The sequence below is a fragment of the Carya illinoinensis genome, chromosome 1, assembly GCF_018687715.1.
Source record: "Carya illinoinensis cultivar Pawnee chromosome 1, C.illinoinensisPawnee_v1, whole genome shotgun sequence".
Taxonomy (NCBI): Eukaryota; Viridiplantae; Streptophyta; class Magnoliopsida; order Fagales; family Juglandaceae; genus Carya; species Carya illinoinensis.
In genome coordinates this window covers 3,559,122-3,580,615 of record NC_056752.1, presented here as the reverse complement: position 1 = coordinate 3,580,615, position 21,494 = coordinate 3,559,122, and the positions used below count along the sequence as shown (strand labels likewise).

The 21,494-nt window shown below is 37.1% G+C and overlaps 2 protein-coding genes across 3 annotated transcripts in view; both read left to right on the top strand.

Moving 5' to 3' along the window:
• The window catches only part of LOC122306280 (probable disease resistance protein At5g66900), a 71,761-nt gene that overhangs the window by 11,457 nt on the left and 38,810 nt on the right, over positions 1 to 21,494 (top strand). The gene's annotated exons all lie outside the window — the stretch shown is intronic.
• LOC122306254 (probable disease resistance protein At5g66900) lies at positions 17,385 to 21,367 on the top strand. The gene is made up of 5 exons (XM_043118689.1): positions 17,385 to 18,326; positions 18,550 to 18,959; positions 19,293 to 19,660; positions 19,812 to 20,023; positions 20,127 to 21,367. The coding sequence occupies exons 1-5, from the start codon at positions 17,690 to 17,692 to the stop codon at positions 20,975 to 20,977; spliced, it is 2,478 nt and encodes an 825-aa protein (XP_042974623.1). The 5' UTR covers positions 17,385 to 17,689; the 3' UTR covers positions 20,978 to 21,367.

The window sequence follows — 21,494 nt, the reverse complement described above, 5'->3', positions numbered from 1 at the left end:
ATGTTGGTTGTTAGTTGTGGAAGACACAGCTCTTCCTTGTCGCAACACCCCATTTTTTTTTCTACTTCCTTCTGCTACACCACGTTCCCTCATCAACACACACAAAATGAGAAGAAATAGAAAAGTTTGAAGCATACATTGGTTTCAACCTTCAGGAATAGTCGAGGATAGTATTGTGTTTTTCTAATATTATTAGCTACTACCTTTGAAGGATATTATTGAATACAAGTTTTTACCTCTAAACCTTTTCTAGGAAGACGAAGCATCCAATATTAATATGAGACTTCAAGTATTCAAAATGAAAAAGAGAAAAGCTAAAAGAATTTGAAATTTTTAAGTACATAACTAACTTGTTTCCATTGACGTTTGACTTGTATGTATAGTAGAGTCTTGTTTTTTATTTTTCTTGCAACCATTGATAAGACGGAAAATGGAAAGACTCGATTGTATGAAAAGAATTCTAGAAACTTGTATTATTTTATCAGAAAAGTAAGATACAAGAATATATATAGTAGAGTAACTAATGTACACCATAACTAGTGTGCACGTGATACATGTGATTAAAATAATAATTATACAATAGATTGGTAATAGCCCTCTTCAAGTTGGAATGTGCAAGTTAAGAACACTCAGCTTGCTAAGAAGAGTATGAAATCCATCTAAGGCCAAAGGCTTGGTGAAGATATCAGCCAATTGATGTTCATAAGAAACATGACCAGTAACTATAACTCCAGCTTGTACCATATCCCTAACTAAATGACAATCAATTCCAATATGTTTAGTTCTTTCATGAAAATTTGGTTTAGTAGCAATATGAATGGCTGCTTGACTATCACAATACAACACAGAAGGAGAAGGGAATGAAATGCCAAAATCAGCAAACAAAGAAATAAGCCCTTTGATTTCACATAAAGTAGAAGCCATTGATCGATATTCAGTTTCAATAGATGATATGGAGAAAATTTATTGTTTCTTAGACTTCCATAATATTAAAGAATCTCCAGTAACAGATCTTCGGGAATTAGGACATATGGCCCAATTTGAGTCACAAAAATCTCGCAATTGAATAGGTTCGGAATATAATATAAATCATATAAGAATAACAAGAAACATGATAGCTATGAAGTTAATTTGCTGATTGAAATGAGATTGAATGTAAATGCTAGAACATTTAGAACATAAGTTAGAACGAAAGAATCAAAGAGTCTAACCTTGCCCATATGTGTCACTTGAGTATATGACCCATTAGGTAATTTCACAGAGATGTTGATAGACGATTTTATGGAAGGAAAAAGGAACAGAGAACCAATCATATGATCAGTTGCTCCAGAATCAAGAATCCAAGATTGTGGGTGAACGGTATTTGCATCAACATTGGAAAATATTGAAGGTGTAGTAATGGAAATACTTGAAATGAAGGAATGGAGGGTGCAAATGAAGTAGATGGTGGAGATGAAGGCATGTGCGATATTGTACCTGCTTGATTCACAGAAGAAATGTTAGGTTGATTTTGAAGAAATGTAAGATGCTATTGGCATTGCTCTTGAGAAAATGAAAAATTTGGAGTTAACTGAATCTGAAGTAGGTTGGCTAGCAATGGCTTGATTGACAATAGGGTTCCAAGGTTTGGCTTTGTATCCAGGTGGATACCCATGGATTTTGTAACACTTATCAGTCGTATGACCTGATAAGCCACAGTGTGTACAGTAAGGAAGTTCCTTTTGAGTAGCAGAGTTCTTGCCATTTCTTGGTCCAGTAGAACCTTACATGTTACTAGAATCACAATTAGTCAACACAGCAACAGCTTCATTTGAAGATAAAGAATCATAAGAAATTTCTCTCTGTTTTTCTTCTTGAAGAATGAGAGAAAAGAACCATATTGATTGGGGGAAACATATAAGAAAGTAAGATCTGACTCCGTAAATGAGCATATGACTCATTAAGTCCCATCAAGAACTGCAGGACATAATCTTCTTATTGAAACTCAACAATCTTCTTGATAGCTCCAAATGAATATGGAGGCATAATATGGAAATAAACCATCTCTTCCCAATAACTTTTCAAGCATGTAAAATAAGAACTTACAGATGAGTTTTATTAAGTCAAGGGGGCAACAACTTTTCAGATCTGGAAAATACAAGGGCGATTGCTTTAAGCAAATCTCTCATTCAAATCATTCAACATCTCCTCTGCAGAGTTGATATAGATGATTGAATCAATGATTTCCTCTGACAAAGCATTGAGCAACCATGACAAACAACATTATTGCAATGGATCCATGCATCATAAATTGGTTTTGTGTCGACAGGTAGTGGTAGAGCATTATTAAAATAGAAGAGTTGTTCTTGGCAATAAGTGACATAGATATGAGATAGTTATCTCCACTAAGTTGTCGGGAGACAAGAATTGCTCTTGGATGACCAACATCTTGAAAAAGAAATGGATTTAAATAATCCTCAAAATTGTGGCGTTGAACAACGAAAGAGGAAGACGAATCGTCGGAGGCAATGGCCGTGAGGAATCATCACTGATGGATTAGGGTTAGGGTGACATATGATACCATGATAAGAGGGAAAATGGGAAGACTCGATTGTATGAAGAGAATTCTATAAACTTCTATTATTTTATTAAAAAAGTGGAGTACAAGAATATATGTAGTATAGTAACTAATGTACACCATAACTAGTGTGCACGCGATACATGCAATAAAAATAATCATTATACATAATAGACTGGTAATAACCACACATATTTCATACCAAAATGCCATTTTCGACTGGAATTTGACTCAGTATAGAAGAGTAACCTAAACTGTGCTGGTTATTGTTCCGGCAAGAAAAATTCCAACCATTCTAGTCGAAACAGAATGGATTTCAAAACTTTGGTTGAGATTTAACATAAATGCCAAGTTTTAGTAATCTTAAACCTTTGAAGAATGATACCAAGTCACTCAAACATGTTGGTTTTTAGACTTACAAATGATTAAAGTATTTATTATTAATTAAAAAATAATGTGAATCATTCACTGTTCAATGTGTTAGTTCGGTTGTCATAATTTAAATGAAAATGTGTCATAATGACTTGAATTAATGCATGCCTCTTGGAGTTACAAGCCTTCACCGGTTGACGATCAAATGAGGAGTTATACGCTTTAGAGAATTAGAAATATTTCTAATGTATTCTCTATGAATTGAAAAGTTGTACTTCTCACAAGTACTCTTTCATCTTAGTTGTTACTTTTTACAAGTATTATTTCATTTATATAAGTTGTGACTTTTTGTAAGTGTCATTTCATTTTAGTTGTGACTTTTTATTAGTGCCTTTTCATTCTCTATAAATAGGGAACCCCACCCATGAATTTAGACTCCAAATTCTCTAAAAAATTAGAGACACACTTACTTATTTTTTTTTCATTCGTTCTTTAGGCTTTGACTATTTTATATCGGGTTTAAGGATATTCTTCTGTGTGCACCGAAAAGGAAATTAACGGAAACCGTCATTGTTGTATTTTGTGATTAGACTGTCAAAAAGCCTAGTACATGTTTAGATTTGGAGGTGACATAGTATACTCTAAGAAAAGCGTCCATCATAACGTGCCTCAACAACGGGTTCTACATATATATTCTTCATATTTTTCTAACGAAACAATGGTCCGCTTTTGGACAATGCCAATCATGTGCTCAAAACTTCATAGCATATTATGATCATAGAAATTTCATAAAAATAAACTCACAACTAATGTAGCTTCATGTTATATGTTAAATTTACTTTACAATAAAAATAAATTTACAATTTGACTTATCATATAAAGAAACGTCAGTTTATGAACTTAGTTTAATTTTATAAAATCTATTTGTGGCTAAATCATTTCTCATATATATAAATTGAATAATAATAGGGATACAATAATGTTGGTGGCAATGGCATGATCAGTTATATATAACATTCTCTCGTCTTTGATCCTTTTCCCTTTCTATTACATCAAAAGCATGAACTGGTAAATTTGAGGAATCAGAAAAGGGATAGAGTCACTATTTTAAGACAACGAACTCATGCTTGTGTTGAATTGATTGTAAAATAGCTGTAAAAGAGTTATAGGTGGATCATTATCCATGTTTGAGCACCTTCTGGAATTTATTTATATGTTTTGTGTTGCGTGAATTCAGTCTAGCTTGTACAATAATTAGTTGGTTTTGTAGAGGCACCACCAATATATTGCCATATATTTGTTTAGTGTATTAATGTTGTAAGCGATTTATATATCATCATCTGGTTTAATAAAAAAATATCCGTATGAATTGTGAATGATTTTGAAATTAGTAATTATCAATGAATTTTCTTTTTCAGAATTTTAATTTTTCTCGAATGAAAATTCAAGATGGTTTTTCATCTTCCTTTAAGAAAATTTAAAATTAAAAAAAAAAAGATTAAAAAGTTAATTTTATTAGTGACTGTCAAATATGTTCGTGCTCAATGGAGTGCTGAATCTCATTTTTGACTCACTAGCTAAACGTCTATGCCCCAACCCAACCCAAAGAATAAAATGTAATGCAGAGGCCAAGCATTTCATTCAGTGGATTTTTCAATAAAACTCGGTGTAAAATATGAAATAACCAGAAGTTTTAATTAATAAATAAATCTATAAGTCAATTATCTAAATAAATTATGAACTCCCTCCTCAAAAGTGATTAATCATGAGATTTGAAGAGAATGTGAGAGATCAGCATATGCTCATGAGAAGATACGATGATGATGATGATTACGACGACGACGGCGACGACAACGACGACGATGATAATAATAATAAGACAGAAGTGTAATCTGAAAGGGGTGATAAAATAGAAAAGATCGTGAAAAAGAAATCAAGAGTTGACAATAACATCAAGTGAATCCTTTTATTTTCATTTTTTTCCTTTTGTTAATCGGTAGAAAGCAATTGAAACGGATCGGATTCAAAGCCTTATTCAAACTTGGCAGGTAATTTGGAAGCTAGTATTTTTAAGAAAATACTAGTATGCAGCCTGAGTTTGCTCCCTCTTTTTTACTGCTCATGTATTAATTTTTTTAAAATTTTTTTCTTTACTTATTGATTAAAAAAGAGACTTTTAAAATATTAATATATATATTTTTTATTTTTATAAAATATTAATATATATATATATATAATTAAGTTGGCAACACTAACACCACTCTATTAATCTTACATATAGTCACTTTTATGTATTTTCTATACATCTTACTGATATGATTAATTATATTAATTTTTTTAATATATAATCAATTACATCCACATAAAAGAATACGTGACATATAAAATTTGTATTATCTAATGTCTCAGCTTTTTTTCTTTATGGGCCGTACAATTATCCAAAACGACAATATCTATTTATTGCCACTAACGCGTTACGCATCTTTTCTTGGTATGTGCGTTGCCCTCGCTTTAATCCAACTGGGGCAACGATTTAAAAAAAGAAGTGGGGCAACTGGAGGTTCAAGGCATTGCATTACTGCGTCTTCTTCCTTTCCACGAAGAGGGCACTTTCTCTTTCTTTTCTTTCCTTTCCTGCCCTACCTGTTTCCTCTATCACCTCAAAGAAAATGAGAGACATGGAAGTTCCCAGTGGAAGATTTTGAGAGAGAGTGTCTGTTTGTTTGCTTAGGTTCCAAAGAAATCGACCACAAAATATTTTCTTTCCATCTAATTCTTGTACATTAAGAAGATTGGAACATTCTGTCATCTTAGCTTGATTTTGTTTGGAATTTCTGCTTTGCTTGATTTGAGTGTAACGAGAGATGGAAGTTAGAAGAAACTTAAATATAAATTGTTTCCACTTTTGGGTGAGTTGGCAAAGCAAAGTTATGGCATTAATGGGAGGGGTTGCTTCGGGAGCAGTACTTGGAGAGGCATTTACACTATTTTTTGGAACAGTAAAGGATGTGACAAACAAAGCCCGTCTGTTCGAACAGTTAGAAAAGCAATAAAATCTCAGTAATGTGTTTGGCCAACTTATCAAAACAATGTATTGAATTGAATAAATAGATTTACAGTATAATAGAGTGGAGCAAAAGGTGGAGAAAAACTAGGAACTAAATTAGCTTACAGTTGTCTACTCTTATCTTTACAGAAATTCATAATTCAAAAGAGTCCAACGGTGGAATAATAGTTGGTAATTCAGCCGATGATGTAGCATCAATTTGTGCAGAAAAATCTGCAGTGGATGAAGGATGATCTTGGACTTCCTTAACAGAAACCTTAACAGAACCCACTCTGAAACGCCTCCAATCCACGCTACTTTCTTTGACGCTAATATTCGAAGATATAGTACGGTTAAACAGAGATCCGGATTACCGTAAAGAGGAAATGAAGAAATTTATTGATAAAATGAAAAAGGGTGAGAAGCTAGTCAGCAAGTGCTTGAAAATTCAGTGGTGGAACTACTGCATGAAACCCCATTATGCAGGCAAACTCTTGGAGTTAGACGAGGAAATTCTCAGGTTCTTTCAGTTTGATTTGCAAGCATTGAGTGCGAGGACTCTGTCGGAGACTTCGGTGAGGGTGAACGATATGCATAATCACATGAATTTGTTGGTTAAGAATTCTTCGTTGAATGTTGGGTTGGATGTGTCTTTAAAGGAGTTGAAACAGGAGCTGCTGAAAGAAGGAGGTGTTAGTGCTTGTATTGACTATGCTGGAGGATGCGGGAAGATGGAAATGCTTTGTCAGGATAAGGAAATTCAGACCCGTTTGGTTGCACAATTTAGATGAAATGAGATGTTTTGTTAAAAGTAAAATAAAATATTATTATAATATAATTTTTTAGGATTTAAAAAAGTTGAATTATTTATTATATTTTGTATAGAGATTTGAAAATGTTGTAATGATAAGATGAGATGAGATGAGATAATTTAAAATATTGTTATAATATTAGATCCTTTTGGTGCCATTTTTGCCAAGGAAAAGTGTTATATGCATGATCTCTAAACTAAGGCAGTGTTTGGTTACCAAGCCTAGCCTAGTTCAACTCAATTTATCTCATCTAATCATTACAATTTTTTTAATTTCCAATACAAAATATAATAAACAATTCAACTTTTTTAAATTCCAATTCAATTTTTTCAAATTCTAAAATAATAATAATGTTAAAAAATAATATTTTAAATTTTCATCTCAACTAATTTCAACTCAACCCACCATCTAAATGGGGCATTAAGTTTTGGATCTTTTATACTAAGAGTGTACAGTTGGGTTTTACCAAAAAGAAAATTACATTGAGTGCTCGATATGTTTAAGGAATGATAATATTACATATTGGGAAACCACTCAACCCAAAATCTTAGGTATATGGTTTTAGGTCCAATTATGCATATTTCCAGAAGAAAAATTCTATTCATAAGCCCATACACCACACACCAACCATTTTTTCAATTTTTTTAATTTTTTTCTTTTATAAAATGTTTGGTAGATGAATAATAAATAGAAAATTTGAATTAGTTTAACAAAAAAATATTCAAAAACAAATTTAAAAAAATTTTAAAAAATAAAAAAAGTGAAGTGTGTGGTGTGTTAGGCTTATGAGTAGCAAAACTCTTTCCAGAATCGGGCTAAAACATTTTCTGGTTGGCAGGCCATTGCGCGCTAATCTAGGCTCATTCTTTTGTTATACTTCTGCAGCAATCTTTGTAGTTTTTTTTCTTCAATGTATTGTACTACGGAATTATTGCCTTTGAAGAGTAGCAATAGGAAAAGGGGAAAAAAAGAGAAGCAATTGTCATATCTTCATAATTGGTTTATTGTCTGATAAAATAACTTTTGCTCATTTCTTACTCTATGTTGGAATTAGGTTTGGGAATTCCGCCCAATAGGGCTTTGGGTTTTGTATACTTTTGTTTCCAAATGTTGAAAGAGATGAAATATGCTTTTAGTATGAGCTTTCTGACTATATTGTATTTGGATAGGCACATATAAGGACAATATTTTCTTTGTCCATGTTTCAAAAACTCCAAACCTAAAGGTCATTATACAGAGGATATTTTCTCATAGGGGTGAGCAGAAGCTTGAGTTTCAAAGTGACGAAGATGCAATCATCCAGGTGCAGCACATGCTGTGGAATGAAGTTAATGAAAACAAATCTATATTGTTGATCCTGGATGATGTCTGGTCTGGATCAGAATCCCTTCTAGAGAAACTTGCGTTTAGTTTGCCTAATTACAAGATTCTAGTGACTTCAAGAACTACCTTTCCAAGATTTAGCTTCACATATAAGTTAAAACCATTAAATGATGATGACGCGATGGAACTCTTTCGTCATTCAACAAGCCTGCAAGATGGGAGCTCCTCTTACATTCCAGATGGAGAAGTGGTTAAAAAGGTACCGTGCCAATCTGCGATATTATTAGCAATTGTACATTTTTAGGGAGGTATGCTTATGAGTGAAGAAATCTATGATAGGTTTATTAAGTGAATTAAAAGTAGATAACACCCAACCTACCTACAGAATCATGTTTGCACTCTTGCACTTGCTTGTTTTATTTTTGATACGCCAATTGTTTCCAAAAGTTAAGAATATAAAGAAAAACTAGACATACGACCATCTTTTCATATTTCATGACGATTAACATGGTTTAGATAAAATGAACTTTGACCAATATTAACCCCTCCAACCTTTAGCAAATAACTGATCCTTGAATTGCAGATAGTGAAAGGCTGTGGGGGGTTTCCATTGGCCCTTAAAGTGGTTGGAAAATCACTCTGTGGGAAGTCTGCAGCAACCTGGCACATTAGAGTGGTGAAATTGTCTGATGGTCGAGCGGCATGTAAGCCAACCAGCCCAAGTTTTCTGCAAAAGTCAGAACGCAGGTGTATATATGTAATTTAACTTGACCATTACCAACCTGTCTTGCCAACTGGGTGTAGTGGGACTTCATGGTCTTTGCGGGCTTGAACTGATCTTGGGGCAGCCCGCATTCCTCTAAGGGAGGGGCCCGTTCACTCCCTTGGGGAACTTTCCCGCGCCAGGAAGCCTTCATTCATTTCTTTTCGGCAGCTTTTCCGCACGAGGTGGTTCCTCAGAAGAGGTCCGTTGTTCCCTTAGGGAAGTCTTCATTTATTCCCTTATGGGAGCTTTCTCGCTCCTGCGAGCATTCCCGTTAGGAGAGGATCGTCATCCTTTCGGGAGAGCTTTCCTTTACAAGAGCTTTCCCGCACGATGATTATTCCTACATGGGGCTCGTTTCCTCGCAAGAGGTTCATCCCATCTCTCAAGGGAGCCTTAGTTTATTCCCTCATGGGAGCATTCCCTCAGGGGAGCTTTCTTGCACGAGGTGCTTGGCCTCGGGGGAGGTTCGTCATTCCCTTAAGGGAGCATTCCTTTGCAAGAGTTTTCCCACGCAAGGTGGTTCCTCGGGGGAGGTCCTTCATTTTCTCATGGGAGCCTTCATTCATTCCCTCGGGGGAACTTTCTCGTGCGAGGTGGATCCTTGGGGGAGCCTTCATTCATTTTCTTAGGGGAGCTTTCCCTTGCGAGGAGGTTCCTTGGGAGAGGTTCGTCACTCCATCAGGGGAGCATTCCCTTGTGTGAGCTTTCCCCCGCGAGGTGGATTCTTGGGAGAGCCTTTATTCATTCTCTTAGGGTAGTTTTCCTGTGTGAGGTGGTTTCTCAGGAAAGGTTCGTCATTCCCTCATGGGAGTATTCCCTCGTGGGAGGTTTTGTGACGCTCCCAAATTTCGTTTGGGATCGGACGGACATTTGAAGCGTCGAGACATGCAACACAAGGTTACCTGCCCCCGTTCATGACATATAAGATGCAATGTTCCTAACATGCATCTAACATTATGTAATATTCGCAGCGGATAATTTTTTTCTTTAGCAATACTATGCACCAAATTGAAAATATCCCAAATGCTTAAAACATACTTCATACATAAAGACCCATTGAATAGATCACAACACTAGTCCAAAATGGTTATGATCCAAAAAGTACTAAAGATGCAACTCCATTGTACAAGTAGTAATGTACGTTAACTACTATATTAACATTGACGTCGCACCGTCGCTTAGTCAACTGTGTCTAGTTGATCAGCTCCTGATTCTCCTTCAGGTCCTGTAACAAGATCAACCATTCGGGGGGAATGGTAGTTGGGACTACCAAAGTGAGATTTGATTACAAATCTCAGTAAGTTAACAAAAAAACTTCCAAACAATCTAATGATGCATGGATGACAGTAAAAGTATAAATGCATAATCAAATTCATAAGTAATTAAAGCATAACTTGGCATACAACATAACATAATTGACATAACTTAAATTGAAACATGAACTGAACTTGATTTGACATGAACTTGATCTGAAACTTGACTTAACATGAAAAATACATACTCCACAGTTGTTGTGGCCCCATGTATTCTACGTGTAAATACATACTCCACAGTTGTTGTGGCCCCATGTATTCTACGGAAACTTATTCTTTAACTGCTTAAATACATACTTTACAGTTGTTGTGGCCCCATGTATTCTACGTGTCACAATTGCTGTGTCTCAAGTAGTGTATGCGTCACAATTGCTGTGACCCCATACATAAGTAATCAAGATGAAACGTGACTGGAATACGAAATGACTGAAGCCCTGACATAACATAACGTGACTTGAATATAACTTGAAATACATGACCAACTTGAGATAGAAATATTTCGTAACATTGCACAACATATAATAGACAACATATTTAACATCACATACTTGCAACAGTGAATATTACATGACTTGACATACATGTAATAGATGGCATACTTAGCATGACATACTTGTAAGGTACAGTAATACATGACAGAATATATTATGTAACAGATAAAAATTGATGACAGAATAAATTCTGTATAATAGATAATTACGTGATAACTTGGCATGTCATGACATATATGATAACACACATACATACACTGTAGTTCCTTTACTTAGCACACATACACAGTAGACTGCTAGTAAGTTAAAAACTAACTTACCTCGATCTATGCGTTTCTTATAAAACTTCAAGTGCGACCACGAGGAACTGTAATTAGTGATTCTAAAAGTTAGAACTAAATCACTAATAATTTGAAATATGGAAAATACTAACTTAAAGAGTAAAATTTTCATTTTACTCTCTACATGTAGGAAAATGACTGTTTTACCCATAACTTAAGGATTTTGCATACTAACTCCAAAAGTTTCCAAAATTTACATTCCTTATGTAAATTTTGTCCTAAACTTAAATGTCAACTCAGAAAAATTTAAAACAAAACACAACTATGAAGAACACACTATGGCCGAAACATCCATAGGCCATTTCCCTTGATTTTTGTTGCAATTCCTTCCAACTTCAAAACTCATGCTTAAACCAAAATTTTGCAACAAACATCTTCCAATCCTAAGTTCAAAACCATACTTAAAATATCCATTTAGAAAAAGCTAATAATTAACACCAAACTTTTTTGTAAAAAGATCCAAGCACTTGAATCACAAGTTTTGACCTTAAATCAAAACATCTCCAAGAATTTTAAAAATCAAATCTTACTTCTAACATATTCATAATATCATCCTAACATCAACCATGCTTTAAATCATCAAACTAAAGTCACCAAAATCACAAAATAACATTTGGAGTTTTTTGGTTTTACACTTAGTCCAAAAACAGAAACTTTTTCCTCAACTAGTTTTGATAAATCTCTTGATCTATGACTTATAAATATATGATCTTCAAACCAAACCATCACATGGTTTAAAAAGATGTCCTAAAACATATATAAGCTTCTAATTCAAGATCACATGGTTAGAAATTAACCAAAACATAAATTTAGCCAAGAATATCCACACTTTGGCTTATTTGAATATCTCTTTGCATAAAATTTCATATCTTTGAAACTAACATCAAATATCTTCAAAATAATAATATAACATGTATATAAGATACTTAGGATCCTCCAATAAAATTATTAAAGTCATTAGAATAGGTTTAGACCACCAAAGAGTTAAACTTTCTCAAAACAGAAACTGTTTTTCTTCTTCCAGTTTCTAAGTTTCTAAATCTAAGAAAATCTTTCATCAAAACCTTTAATCATGCAAAAATCCTCAACCAATAGTCACATATACATGTTAAAAATATTCCATAAAAATTTCGGACCAATATCTATCCATTAGCTTGGTCAAAAACTCCAAACTATAACATATTCTCCAGTTTATCTCCCAGAATGACCTTTTTATAGTTTACACAATATTTGACTGACCAAATGATCTTAAAATGGGGAAAATAAGATATCCATGTAAACTAGACTAAAAAAAGAACAACTTATATGAAGGAGACTTTATGATAAAATACTTACAAAAGCTTCGAAATGGGTGTGCAAAAGACCTCCTAAAAGCTGTCCGAGAGAGAGTGTTTGATATTCTTTCAATGGAAAGTGTAAATGAAGATAATTTCGTGGGGAGAGGTGGCTGGAGATACTTATGGATGAGATATGGAAAAGATGAGGCTGGAGTTGAGAGTTGAGTATAGTTTTCTCCTACCCAAAATATCTATAAAAGATTATCTCATAATATTCTATCTAATAGTATTTACAAAAAATCAACTTAAGATATTTTTATCTAATAATATCTATAAAAATCAACTCAAAATATTTTTACCCAATAATATTCATAAAAATTACCTTAAGATATTTCTTTTTATCCAATAATATCTACAGTTTTGAACAGACGTTTTGTCCGAAAATATGAAAAAATGTTATTGCGCCATAAGACTTTAAATAACCCTCCGAGTCTAATGGCACAAACCATAATACATTTTGACACTTCTAATTATCTCCAATAATCAAAAACATACTTCTGATACCATAGTAAATAATAACACTAACTATGTAGTTAGACAAAAACCTATACGATTAATGGATTCGTGAAAACTTATGGGGTTTTCACGAGGTTCCTAAAGTTAATAGAAATTTCACAATTGAATTTCTAGCGGGCTGTTACAGGTTTCCCACGCGAGGTAGATCCTCGGGGGAGCCTTCGTTCTTTCCTTCAGGGTAGATTTCTCACCTAAGGTAGTTTCTCGAGAGAGGTTCGTCATTCCCTCATGGGAGCCTTGGTCCCTTCCCTCAGGGGAGTATTCCCTCGTGGGAGCTTTCTTGCGCTAGGTGGATCCTCGGGAGAGCTATCGTTCATTCCCTTAGGGAAGCTTTCTAGCGCGAGGTGGTTCCTCGGGGGAGGTTCGTCATTCTCTCAGGGGAGCATTCCCTAGTGGGAGCTTTCATCGTAGTGGAGGATCGTCATTCTCTCTGGGCAGGTTTCTTGCCCCCGGGAGCTTTCCCGCACGAGGAGTATTTCTTCAGAGGAGGTTCGTTCCTTCCTTCAGGAGAGCATTCCCTCTGGAAAACTTTTCCGCGCAAGGTGCATGGCCTCGAGGGAGGTTTGTCATTCCCTCAAGGGAGCTTTCCCGCGCAAGATACGTGGCCTTGGGGGAAGTTTGTCATTCCCTCAGGGGAGCATTCCCATAATGGAGCTTTCCCGAACAAGATGATTCCTCGGGGGAGGTCTGTTGTTCCCTCAGGGGAGCCTTCGCTCATTCACTAAGAATCGTAGTTATTTGTAGTTTGAGAGTGGTTTTGCAAATTTCTTGAAAAAGTCCAACATTTTCATTAATCTACCACAAGTTCATATTTACAAAAAAAATAGATAAAAAATGAAAACGTGAGAAAACAGGAAGGGCCCCGGTTGTTCTTCTTCTTGGCATGCGCCCCTCCTCCTCTCTCCAAGTCAGGATGGCTTGCATCTGATCTGATGGGAGCCTGTCACGACTTCAAGGTTGGGGCATGCCTGCGTTGAGCGCCACTCCCCCTGGTAGACTTTAGCTCCTACATATAGCATTCCCACGCTGAGGCCTGCTCTCCCTAGATCTCACAGATTCCCTGAGCTGTAGGGAACTTGATCTTCAGGTGGTAGGTGGAGGTGATGGCTCGTAGCTTTGTCGGGTGGCCGATGATGGCATTGTAGGATGAGGGAGTCTTAACCACTAGAAAATCAACCATAACCGAGGCAATGTAGGGCGGGCTGCCCACCAAAATTGACAGGGCAATGGCCCTCGCTGGCTGGACCGTTTCTCTCGAAAAGCCTTTGAGCGGCATTGAAGCTGGTTGGAGCCGAGCCGTGTTTATCCCCAGGAGGATGAACGTGTCACAGAATAAGATGTCCATTGAACAGCTGTTGTCAATGAGGATTCTTCTGGTTGTGAAGTTGGTGATCTGCATGGTGACCACCAGTGCGTCTTCATGCGAATAGAATACCCCTTCTTCATCAGCTTCCCCAAAGGAGATTACAGGAGTGGACTCAGTTCGGGGGTGCTTCGTGGGTTGGTAGGAGGCTGAGTAAATTTCTCGGTATCAAGCCTTTCTAGCGTGGGCTTTTCTCCTAGACGAAGTTGCTCCTCCACTGACGAAACCTCTTGCAATGGTGGGAATCCCACTTGCAATGGGAACTGTCTGATACACCAGTTGAGAGGGTGGGGGCGGTTTGCGCTATGTGTCTCTCTGTCTCCTGCCTCCTCTATTGGTACTCCCGGGCGAGACTTCTCTCCCTAAAGTGTCCCCTCCATGGCTGCTCCCTCCGTTGGAATGATGGATATCGCGGTGGATGGTAGCATGTTGGAGGTAAGCGGCACTCCCCGGTGTTGTGGGAAGTGGTTCGATGGTGGGTACAGTAACGACATTCCCCCGAGGTGTGCTACTTCTCCTCCTTGATGACGGTGAACGTCGAACAGTCGAACCTGTGCTCCTCCTTTCTTGATTCCTATTGTTTCCATTCCATCTTCTCCCAGGTTGGGCCTTTGGTCAAGACCTTTTCCTTTTTGTGCACTTCCTCCACCTTCTTCTACTGAGGCTTAGTCAAGGAGTGGAGGGTGTCCCTGCATTGATGAAGTTGTCAACTTGATCCATGAACTCTTGAAGGGTGGTTGGGGTCTTCTTTGCCAGCTCTACCATGAACGTCGATCGGGGCCAAATCCCTCCGAGCAACGCTGCCAATGTGATCTACACATCCTAGTCTTCCGTGATCATCCACTCTTTGTTGAACCTAGCCAGGTAAGTTTTCAAGCTCTCATCTTCCCTATGCTTAATGGGGAGGAAGTAAGCATCCGGGCGTCTTCGTCTTCAGCTAGCCATGAAGTGAGTGAGGAATAGGCAGGCCAGCTCATCAAAGTTCTCAATAGACTTGGGCATTAAGGAGCCAAACCACGTTCTCTTGGGTCCCTTCAAGGTCAATAGGAAGGCTCTGCATGCTACTTCCCTGGAAAACCCGTGCAACATCATGTAGGTCTTGAAGGTCTCGAAGTGCTCCACTGGGTCTCAGGTTCCATCCTATGCTTCCATGAGTGGGACTCAGAACTTTGGTGGCAATGGGACCACCATCACCCTTGCACTGTACGGTAGGCCAGTGCTGACCAGTAGTTGGTCTACTGAGGATAAGCTGCCCATTCTCCTCAATACCTCCTCATACTTTCCCTGAACGTTATGCAAGTACTGCTGCATGCATTTCCTTTCGTCCTAGGCATTGTCGCCCTCTTCCTCTTTTCTTGACTGGTGCTCACTGGCATTGGGTTCCGTCATGGAAGTTATCCTTGAGGGCCTAGTTTTCCTCCTGCAGGTCCTTCACTTTGTTATTGAGCCTTCCGATGAGTTGTTCCATGGCGGCCAACCTTGCTTCCATGCCGTTTGCCATGTCTTCGTCTTGCTCCCGTACCAGATGAGAATGGGTCCTCGCAGGCATACGAAGGACACGCTTGACCATAAGATTAGTCGAATCCCATAGACGACGCCAAATGTTAACGTCGTGTTTCATACGCCCTTGGGCCGGGTTGCTCAGCTGGTCCGAGCTTTCACTCGTAACTGCATCCTGAGGCTAGAAATGGGTGGCCCTGTGGTGGCTCGGGGAAAATCCGATGCCAAAGTTAGTATTGAGTAGAGATAAAAACAATGCTTTAAAGAAGAAAACGATAGTAATATGAAATGGACAATTAACTTGAATTTGTAATCGATCCATTTACCTTGTAGTTCTAAGCGACTTTTATACTTAGTCTCGTAGGTCAGGAGGGCCATGCCCTATGTCCTAGGGCAGAGGGATGCATCTCCCCGGAGTCTCCACCGCCATACTGCATTTAATGCGGCATGGTTTTCTTTGTATCAATCATTTAATGCAGTGTGGGTCTATGGTAGAATTGTCTGGTGCCGTCTTTTCCCTTTCCCCCGATCACTATTTTCCGCGCCCTTTTGTAATGTTCCATCTCAATGTTGATAATTACCCCTGACTCGCACGAGTTTGGACTACCAAGAAGGGCCTTTCCAGGCTTGGGCTGGCATTCTTGGGGCTCAGGAGTCTGGCGAAATAATAGACCTAGGACAGTATTATGAGTTTTAGATCCTGACGAAAATATCCCATAACAATTCATATAAGAAATTATATTTTTAATGGCAGACCTCACTTTTTTTTAGTTAGAGTACGTGACAATTACACACTTTTCAATGAGAGTATGCTACACTTACATATTCTATATTTATAATTATCGAATAAGAAAAATAGTGCTACACATATGCACAATATTTATTTATTTATTTTTAAATGCATATGCACAATATTATACGTACTCAGTGTACTCTCATTCAATCAGTTTAAATTTTTGAAATCAAATTTCAAATTTTAGAATTTTTACTATTTTTAATAATTGACACATGCTATGTAAGTAAAATTATAAATAAAGATACTACTTCAAAAAAAAAAAAATTCGGTTTAAGATGTGGTTTAGGTAGTAAGATGAAATATAATAATTTTAGATAAAAAAATGAATAAAATATTATTAGAATATTAATTTTTAATATTATTATTTTGAGATTTAAAAAAATTAAATTATTTATTATATTTTATATGAAAATTTATAAAAATTGTAATGATGAGATAAAATGAAATATTTTTACTATTTAAACGGGTCTAAATGGATTATGGTGAGCAACACTTCAGGTAATTTTTTTCCTTAAAATTCATGAACAATACCACTGTTTTTTAGTATAGATTAAATAATATCTATTGCTACAGTATCAAGAATTCAGTTTGAGATTTTTTGCTTGGAACGAACGCTAGAACTTAAAAAGGAAATTCCAACATAAAAATACTGCACGGCGTCGGTTTGACAAAAGGAAATTTCCTGTAATTATGCCACAGGACCAAAGCCGGACCCCACGATTAGTTGCTTCGCTCCAAGTTACTGAAACGACCAAAGTTAACGCGCTTAAAATCGTGAACTTCGAGGTTCATGAGACGAAATTTACCCGCTGTCTCTATTCCAAGAAAAGTAATAATAATTAAAAAATAATCTGATTTCTTTCGCCTTTTCTTCCCTTCCAATTCTTTTCCACGAACTGACCCATGTTCTTCTTAATTTATTTCAAATAGCATTACTTTTGAGTTTCTGCTTTGTTTCCTCATCAGAACAAAGAAGCTGGGAGGAAATTTAATGAGGTTGATAAAAAGAGTTGGTTACAGCTTTTGATCTTAATACTTCAGCAGAGCAGCGTGCGTCTTTATTTTCCTGGGTATCCAAGTGTTCGTGTACAAAATCCTTTTGGTTCTTTGATTTCTTCCCGATTTGGAGTTTTGGGTTTTATTGCGCAGCAACATTATGCAATCCGTCAGTGTTCCAAACGCCGCTCTGGGTGGAGCATTTGAAAGGGTATTTTCGTTGTTGTATGAAGCAATTACGGATGTGATAATCAAAACCCGCATGTACGAATCCATTCTCCAACGGCTCAAAGAAACGCTAGATGTTATGCGCCCTCTGGTTGAGAAGATGGTATTGTCAAACAGGGAACAGGATCTCCCAGAAGAGCGAACAAAGCGCTTGATCGAACGAATGGAGAAGGGCGAGAAGCGCGTTAGGAAGTACTCGAAGCTCCCATGGTGGAAATACCTCGTGCGGTTCCATTATGCGAACAAACTTTTGCAGTTGGAAAAGGACCTCTGCGGGTTCTTTAAAGTTGAGCTACCGGCTTGGAATGCGATGAATGGGTTGGATGTGTTGGAGTCTGTGAGGGGTATAAAGGATATTCGCGAGCGACTAAGTTTGAGCCGGCTGAATAGTGTTGCGTCGTGCGTGGTTCCTCGATTCCGGGATTTTGTAATTGGGTTGGATGTGCCTTTGGAGGAGTTGAAAATGCAGCTGCTGAAGGTGGAGGTGTCAATGCTTGTCTTGACTGCTCCCGGAGGATGCGGGAAGACCACTTTGGTGAAAATGCTTGGTCACGATGACCAAATTAAAGGTTATTCATCTCATTTTCTTTTTTAGTAGCTTTTAAGACTAGCTTGTGGATCTTTTATAGAATATTTGGCTTTTAAACTTGCATGAAATGAATGGAAATGAATTCTCGCTTTTAGGATTCAAATTTCTGTAACAGTATTTGAAGCATTGATATAAACAAATCTCTGTCAAAATTTGTTTTCGGTGGCAGTTTTCTGATTATATTTTATTTGAAATTTGAATAGGCATATTTAAGGAGAATATTTTCTTTGTCCCTGTCTCAAAAACTCCAAACCTGAAGGTCATTATACAAAAACTACTTGGTAAGGATGATTGGTCGCCTGCGTTTCAAAGTGATGAGGATGCAATCGACCAGCTGGAAGAAATGCTGCTAGTTCTAGTTAAGCAAAGCAAACCTATATTGCTGATCCTGGATGATGTCTGGTCTGGGTCGGAATCCCTTCTAGAGAAATTTGCGTTTCGTTTGCCTAATTACAAGATTCTAGTGACTTCAAGAACTGCCTTTCCAAGATTTAGCTTCACATATAAGTTAAAACCATTAAATGATGATGATGCCATGGAACTCTTTCGTCATTCAGCAGGCCTGCAAGATGGGAGCTCCTCTTACATTCCAGATGGAGAAATGGTTAAAAAGGTACCGTGCCAATCTGCAATATTGTTAGCAATTGTGCAATTTTTGGGAGGTATGTTTATGAGGGAAGAAATCCATGATAGGTTTATTATGTGAATTTAAAAGTATATAACACCCTACCCTACCTACCTACCTACAAAATCATCTTTGCACTCTTTCGCTTGCTTGTTTTATTTTTGATACACCAATTGTTAACAAAAATTAAGAATATAAAGATAAACTAGACATACAACCATCTTTTCATATGTCATGACGATTAATATGGTTTAGATAAATGAACTTTGACCAATATTAACCCCTTCAACCTTCAGCAAATAACTGATCCTTGAATTGCAGATAGTGAAAGGCTGTGGGGGATTTCCACTGGCCCTTAGAGTGGTTGGAAAATCACTCTGTGGGAAGTCTGCCGCGACCTGGCTCCTTAGATTGGCGAAATGGTCTCATGGTTTTTCTATCCTTGATACTGATATAGACAGTGACCTGCTTAAGTGTCTTCAAAGCAGTCTAGAATTCAAAAGTAATGAGATGATCCTGAAGGAGTGTTTCATGGACTTGGGTTCGTTTCCCGAGGACCAAAAGATCCCTGTTGCTGCCCTCATTGATATGTGGTCAGAACTATATGAACTAGTTGAAGATGGCATCCATGTAATTGCCAACCTACATGAAATCAACACTCGGAATCTAGCTAATCTAGTGGTAACAAGGTATGCTGCATTTTATTTTTATTTTTTCATTTTTGTTTGTATTATTTGACTAATCTTCTTTTCATTGGATGGTCGTGGAAATTATATTCTGTCGTGCAAAGACCGGGGAACTTCAATCTCTTCAAAGCATTTGTTTTCACTCATTTGTCAGGCAGGATACAAGTCTGGTTGGCAGCTACTGCAGTGAAGACTTCGTCTTACAACATGATCTTCTTAGAGAGCTAGCTATCCATCAGTGTAGCCAGGAGCCAATAGAACAAAGGAAAAGACTGATCGTAGACATAAGTGGAAACAATATTCCCAAATGGTGGATGGAACAGAGGCTGCAACTTATCAACGCCCAACTCTTATCTATCTCAACTGGTTGGTTCATCTTCTCTCCAAACACTGTAGCACACATTCATTCACAACTTGTGATGTTTATAATATTTGGTACCCCGTCCCACCTTATAGGATAATTTTGCAGATGAAAGGTTCTCCTCAAGTTGGTGTAATCTTCTACCCGCCAAAGTTGAGGTTCTAGTTCTGAATTTTCAAACAAAGAACTACTGCTTACCTGGGTTTGTGGAGAAAATGGATAAATTAAAGGCTTTGATCGTAACAAACTATGGTTTCTTTCCAGCCGAATTAGGTAACATTCATCTGCTTGGGTCTTTACCGAATCTAAAGAGAATTAGGTTTCAAAAGGTTTCAATTCCTTCCATTTTCAAGGCCCCGCCACCGTTAAGGAATTTGGAGAAGATATCCTTGTTTATGTGTAATATTGGTAAGAATTTTAGGAACTGCAGTATCGAGATCTCAAATGCATGGTCAAATCTGATGGAGATAATCATTGACTACTGCAATGATTTGGTGGAATTTCCTACGTGGCTGTGTTATATTGTCAGCCTTAAGAAACTCAGCATAACCAATTGCCATAAGCTGTCTACACTGCCCATAGAGATTAGAGAGCTGACGGGTTTAGAAGTCCTGAATCTTAGGTCTTGTACTAATTTGTCAGAGTTGCCGGAGTCAGTTACAAGCCTTCAGAACTTAAGCATTCTTGACATATCTGACTGCCTAAGCATTAGCAAGTTGCCAAAACATATTGGCGAGTTGCGTAATTTGAATGAGATCCATATGACAGGGTGCTTGAGATTGCGTAATCCATTGCCGCCATCAACTATGGATCTTGAGAAGTTGAAGCGTGTGGTATGTGACAAAGAGAGAGCCAAGTTATGGGAGGCTATCCAGGAGTTCCGCATGGACGGCACCCGGATAGAGATAAGGATAGTTGAGAAAGATATCAACTTGAATTGGCTTGCTAATCGTTTCTGAGAGTGAGAATTGCTTCATTTAGATTAAATGTTGGTGACACGATCAGGTATAATATACGTTCTCTTGTCCTTGTTCCTTTTCCCTTTTTATTACATAAAGAGCATGAAACTGGTATATTTGAGGAATCCCAAGATTTGGACTCAAAGGGTAAGTTGGCAGCAGAAAAGGGATAGAGGCACTATTTATAGGTTGGATATTATTAATTTACAATACTTGTACAACTATCTTACAACTCTATAGGGTACTTTGGTAAAATTGAAATTTGTTTTTAACGGAGTGGCATGCTTGTGTTGATTGATTACAAATCTTGTAAGAAGAGGCAGGTGTGATTGTTAAGGAAAGTCATAGTTATTAATAAAAATGTAATGCAGAGTCCAGTCATTTCATTCATTGGATTTTCCAGCAAGTATAATAAACAATTATTTAAATAAATTATGAATTGTAAAGAAATCTAAAATCCCTCCTCAAAAGTTATTAATTATTAGTTTTGAAGAGAATTTGAGAGATCATCAGCTCA